Here is a 6,441-nt window from a genome sequence, read left to right as displayed (position 1 = left end):
AATACATTCTCAGTTAAGACATATGTCTCCAAGAAGTTCCTTATACCCTTGTTTCATGGTGTGCATCTCTGTCTGGGAGATATATTTTATCACTGGAGATGGATATTTTTGCCACTTTGAATGACAGCCCAGGTTCTAATTATTCTATAGAACTGACACATGTACATCCAACAATTAGTTTTCATATAATTATCAGTAAATTGACAGTTTTTTAAAAATACTTCATGCATGTGTTCTCATGGATAACAACATTAAAAATGTAGGCTATTGTAGCAATCATCTCAAGTACAATTATGGCAGGATTTTATCAGTTTTATAGCTGAATACTATTCCATCGTAGATCATAAATAGCACATCTACTTTATCCAATCATCTGTCAATTTGCTTTTAGGTTTCCAAATCTTGGCTGTTGGTGCACAAATCTCTTTAAATTAGTGTTTCAATGTCTTTTCAGGTAAAAACCTGTGAGGGGAATAAATGAATGATATGGAAAGTCTATTTGCAATTTTTTTAAAGATTTATTTACTTATGCATACAAGAACTGGGGTACAGGCCCAAGGTGCGGGGGTGTGTGAGAATATTCACCAGAGACAGTGGGGAACAGAATAGGCAGACTGACTGAAACACACTGCTGAGGGGAGCATCAGGGAGACAGGAGAGGTCAGCTGCACGATGCGGGTAACTCCCTGGTTGGGGATCGAACTCATGCTGCAGTGGCTGCGATAGTTTCACAGGTTGCATCTCAACCGCTGGCACCACCAGGGAGGGAGGCCTTATTTTTAATTTTTTGAGGAATCTCCTCCTAACAACATTGTGCAAGAATTCCCTTTTCTCCATTTCCTACCCAACACTTGCTTTATTTTGTTTGTTGGTAAATGCAATTGTCACAGGTGTGAGGTGATCTTCATTTTGTCAATTTTATTTTCATTAGCAAAAAGAGACGATGCCCATTTTTCACCTGTCTTTTTGAGTCCCAGTTTCACTGCTTAGTAGTTTTATAGCGTAACTTCCTGCATGAATGTGAGGGATTCCTCATTTCTTCTGTGATGTTACTCAACTTCTTTACCTTACTTATTCTGCTATCTCCTCAAAAAGAGTAACTTATTTTTTTAATTTTATTTTTATACTCCCCATATAATTGCAACCCTCTTATTTTGACCCCAACTCCTCCTTTCCCTAGCCCCCCATAGTGTGTCTCTGGTTCACAGTTGTTTGTTGTTTTTGATTTTTTCTATCATAGTTATTCTTTTTCCTGGTCCCTTATTTAGGTTTTCTAGATTCCTGCTATAAGTGAGACCATCCGGTATTTTTCTTTTTCTTTCTGGCTTATTTCACTGAGCATGATTCCTTCCAGCTCCATCCATGTTGCTGCAAATTACATGTGTTTATCTTTTTGGATTGCGGAGTAATATTCCATCGTGTATATGAACCACATCTTCTTGATCCAGATATCTATTTTTGGGCATTTGGGTTGTTTCCAAAGCTTAGCTATTGTAAATAGTGCTGCTATAATCATCTTTGTAGGAATTCCATTCACAGGGATCCACTACTCTTTAAAAAAAAAAAAAAAGATTTATTTATTTATTTATACAAGAACTGGGTACAATCAGAAGTGCAAGAGGATGAGAGAATTCACCAGAGCCAGAGCGGTGAACAAAACAGACAGACTGACGAAATACAATGCTGAGGGGAGAAGTGGGCACTGCAGGAGAGGTCTGAGCACCATGTGGGACCCTCACCGGTGGCTGGGGAGCGAATCCGCGCTACAGAGGCTGCGGGCAGGTTCATATCTCAACGCTCAACCGCTGCACCACCAGGGGAGGACCAGGGATCTACTACTCTTACACTCAATTTGTTTCCTCCATTAGGACAGTCCCAACATTGGTGGAACATAAGAATATTTTCTAATTGTGTTTCTTACATCTTAGTTGCTAACTCATTTTATGAAAAAAGACCTGGGGCTTATGTGTGTTTATCTGCATCACTTACATGTGACATGCAATACTATAGGCACACTAGACCCTGTCATGTAAAGTCCTAGAATCAGAGGCATCAAGAGGGCATGGAGGAGGATTATAGCAAAACACCCTAGTATCAGTATCTCTGTTACCTTGTTTTGAATGGATTGAGAAATACAGAAAAATGAACATGCACAAAAGAAATTCTGAATCTGAAATTACACATCACATATATTCTGTAAGTCCTTGTGTGCATTTGTATTTCATTATAAAGAATCAGTTATGCTAGATGGATAAGTTGTAAAGACAAGATGTTTCACACAGTGTTTATAGGTAATAATACCATATGCAATATTTTTTGCATACCATACATCTGATAAAAGGTTAACTTCTGAAATTTACAAAGTACATGTAAAATGATACAACAAAGATGCAAATGATCCAATTAAAAATGGGCAAAGGAATTCAACAGGTACTTCTCTAAAGAAGACATTCACATGACCTACAGACATATGAGAAAAAGTTCAACATTACCGATTACAAGAGATAGACTGGCCCATAGGAAAAAAGAACAGAATAAATAAATGTGGCAAGTTTGCAGGGAAAAAGGAACACTCATCCACTCCTGCTGGGAATCCAAACTGGGACAGACCCTGTGGAAAATGGTACAGAAATTTCCCAAGAAACTGATACTGGAATTCATATGATGCAGCAACAGCACTATTACGTATTTATACAAACAACATCACAAAAAGTCTAAATAAAAAGATCTATGTTCACCTATGCACACAGCAGCACTACCAACCATTGCCAAATAATGAACCAACCAAGTTTCACCCACAGGTGAATGAATAGAGAAACCATGGACCACATTTTCAGTGGAATATTATACAGCTGTGAAGAAGATGTAACAGTCATATTTAGGTCAAATGGATGAATCTTGAGGTGATTTCTGAAAAAACACATGGACACTAGAAGTACTGGCATCATAGACAAAAAGGAGGCAGGTGTTGAGATTAGGCTTTTCTGCTGAGAAGCCTCTGCAAGGCCGTCTTGATATCCCTGTTCCTCAGGCTGTAGATGAAGGGGTTCAGCATGGGGATGACCACGGTATACACCACAGAGGCCACCACCCCTTGCCCAGGAGAATGGGAGACAGCTGAGCTGAGGTACACCCCAATACCTGTCCCATAAAATAGACAAACAACTGACAGGTGAGAGCCACAAGTGGAGAAAGCTTTGAACCTGCCACTGGTCGACGGGACCCTCAACACTGAGGAGACAATCTGTGTGTAAGAGAAAAGGATCCCAGAGACAGGGACACCACCAATAATAGCCCCCAAGAAATACATGACTATGGTATGGAGGGAGGTGTCCTCACAGGCAAGCTTGATCAGTTGAGGGGGTTCGCAAAAGAAATGAGGAACGTCGACGTGTGTGCAAAACGTGAGCTGTGAGATCAGCAAGCAGTGCACCTGGGAGTCCAGAAGGCTGACCCAAAGAGACGCCAGCACCAGCAGGCCACAGAGGCGCTGGTTCATGGTGGTCAGGTAGTACAGCGGGTGGCAGATGGCCACAAAGCGATCATAGGCCATAACGGCCAGCAGCATGTTGTCCAGACAACCAAAAAAATAAAAAAGGGATAACTGAAGGAGGCAGTCCATGTGGGAGAGCGCTCTGCTGTGAGTCTGAATGCCTGAAATCATCTTTGGGACAGTGGCAGAGGTAAAACCGATGTCAGCCACAGACAAGATGGACAGGAAAAAGTACATGGGGGTGTGCAGGTGTGGGTCAGAGGCGATGGCCAGGATGATGAGCAGGTTCCCCGTCACGGTGACCAGGTACATGGACAGGAACACCCAGAATATCAGCGGCTGGAGTTCGGGGTCCTCTGAGAGCCCCAGGAGGAAGAATTCCACAACACGTGTTTCATTGTGTGGCTCCCCAAGGCAGAGACAGCTTTTGGAAACATAAATGACAGTAGACGAAAGTGCCGTCAGTGTGTGTACACTTTGGCCTCAGCTACCGTGAGCACAGGCGGGAACTACACACATTTCAGTGTTTCTCGCTTGTGGCAAACCAGTTCCTAGAACTCATTTCTCTTTGTCTTGCTCCCATCTCCGCTGGGTCATGCGTGGACTTAATACATCTTATATATACATATTCCTATTTATACACACACACACATACATATATATATTTTGAGAGAGAGAGAGAGAGAGAGAGAGAGAGAGAGAGAGAGAGAGAGAGAGAGAGAGAGAGGAAGGAGAGAGAAGGAGGAGAGGCAAGGAAAGCGGCAGCAAGCAGGTACCTGTGGCTGCACTGACACTAGAGAGAGCAAGACCTCCTCCCCCTCTGCTGCAGCTGCTGGTGCCTTTTCACAAGGAAAATCCAGAAAGATGGGGTGACAGGAAGAAACACCCAGGCAAGGAAAAGGGTGCATGTGAACTACTTTAAGCAGAGGCTGCATGATCCACATGTGTGAAAAGCACATTATCATGATGACTGACTTGCTTTCCTTTTTAAAAATTCAGCTTTATTTATTTGAGCATACAAGCCCTGGGGCGGAGGGCAGGGTGCTGGGGTGAGAGGACTCACCCCAGACAGAGCAGGGAGCAGAGCAGGCAGACTGACAGAAACACATGCTGAGGGAGCAGCAGGGAGACAGGAGGGGTCTGCTGGGCCCTGTGGGAAGCTCCCTGGCTGGGATGGAGCTGGTGGCAGGGGCTGGAGGGAGCTTCCTAGAGCTGACCCTTGAGCCCTTGTGCCCCCAGGGCGGCTGATTCTGATTTAATTTGACTGGAGGAAAAATATGAAAATGAACAACATGGAAAAAGCCTCCCTTAAATAGTGTCCAGGGATAGAAATGAATATATAAAGGATACAAAAAGGAAACCCGGACTTGGGTGAGGAAATGAAATGAAAAGAGGCCACAAGTGGACCCACCTGGGCACCAGATTTACAGAGGAACTTCCAGAACACAGACGACAGGCTCCTGAGCATCACGGGGCGCACGCACCCCACGCACCTTCCCCCTGGGACACCCCAGAGCCCCTCTCCTCGGGCCAGGGATGGGCCTGGCGCCCTGGCCCGGAGTGACCTGCCCGGCTGTGTCTTGGACCTGCTGTTGGGCCTCACTAGCTGCTGCAGAAACCCCTTCACTGGTGAAGTGTCTGGCGGCCAAGGCAGGGGGTGTCCCCGCCTGGCCGCTCTGACCCGGCCTGGACACGCGCTGGCCGCGGCGCTGGACGGTGGTCAGCACAGCAGGGCGGGGTGGGGGGAGCATCCCGCCCCAGACCTGAGCCCCAAGTAGCCGGTCCCCAGTTGCCCTCAACTTCTGTCCACCTTGGGGCGAACCAGAAGCCCTGCCAGCCTCATCTGGGTGGATGAGCCAGGACCCTGCGCAGACCCCTGAGGGCGCTCAGGGGAGCCTATCCCAAAACGCCCGCCCCCCGGAGAAGCACCCGCTGAGGCGCCCGATTCTGTACAGCCGCCTCAGGTGCAGGTGCCACCAGCACCTGAGCAATGTGGACATGCTGGTGTCCATGTGGACCCGCCTCCAGCGACCTGAGGGGAACAGGGAGCCCTGAGGCCCGCGAGAGCCTTCCGCTGCCTGAGCCCACACCCTGCGACTCCCCCGCGCCCCTGAGCCCCCCACCTGCTCCCCCAGACGCCACAGGGGCGGCCTGCCCTGGGTGGACACAGGCGGGCGCGCCCGCCCGCAGGGCCCCCACGAGGAGCCCCGGTCCGCGGGGCGGGCGCAGCTCCCCTCACCCCTGCGCGGTGTCCCCTGGTCTCCACATGCGGGGCGCGGGGAGGCTTGGCGCCTCCATCCCCTCCCTGGCCGGGCCCTGGGGTTAGGGCACTGGTGGGGCGCCCCCGACGCGGAGTCCCAACCCTGGGCAGGACAGAGCCCGGCTCCCCGAGCCCGCACAGCCCTGGCCGACGCCCCCTGTCTGCCCCCGCCCGGGCACTCACTGGTCTGCGCCCGGCCCCGGCGGCCCCCGGGCGGGCTGAGGCTCCCGGGCCCCTCCCGGCGGGGGCGGGGCGAGCGCGCGGGCTGCGGGCGGCGGGGAGCCGGCCTCGGGCATCCTCCCTGCAGGCGGGGCGCCGGGTCCGGGGAGTCTGCCTCGCGCTGCCCGGAGCCCGGGCCTGGCTAGTTATCGCCCCGGCGGCCGCGAGGGACCGAGGACGCGGCGCCGCGAGCCCGGCTGTCCCTGGGGACCCGCGCCCTGGAGACACCCCGGCGCGTGCAGGGGGAGGCGGCCGGGGGCCAGAAGGGCCGGGGCGCGCTGTCCCCCAGGAGCTGACCCCGCGCCGGCTTCTGACTCCCCGCGTCAGGGATTTCAGCAACACACCCTCTATTTTTAATGGAATTTATGGTCTTTTGACTAAGACATTTGGAATATCACTATGTTCCTCATGTAAAAATTTTATTTTACTTTTTTTTTAGTATTGTGCTGCCAAAGCAAGCACATATTTT

At 49.7% G+C, this 6,441-nt stretch overlaps 1 protein-coding gene across 1 annotated transcript; it reads right to left on the bottom strand.

Annotated features, from left to right (window-relative positions):
- Positions 1–2,974: 2,974 nt before the first annotated feature.
- On the bottom strand, positions 2,975–6,049 carry LOC119240340 (olfactory receptor 18-like). Its single transcript, XM_037504687.1, has 2 exons — positions 5,937–6,049; positions 2,975–3,917 (listed from the first exon to the last, which is right to left on the bottom strand). Exons 1-2 carry the CDS (start codon positions 6,047–6,049, stop codon positions 2,975–2,977), a joined length of 1,056 nt encoding a protein of 351 aa, XP_037360584.1.
- Positions 6,050–6,441: the final 392 nt, after the last annotated feature.

This window comes from Talpa occidentalis, unplaced genomic scaffold (genome assembly GCF_014898055.3).
Source record: "Talpa occidentalis isolate TD23 unplaced genomic scaffold, MPIMG_talOcc4v2.1 talOcc4.12, whole genome shotgun sequence".
Taxonomy (NCBI): Eukaryota; Metazoa; Chordata; class Mammalia; order Eulipotyphla; family Talpidae; genus Talpa; species Talpa occidentalis.
Note: the sequence above shows the minus strand (reverse complement) of the source record. Positions and strands in the feature narration are given on the sequence as shown.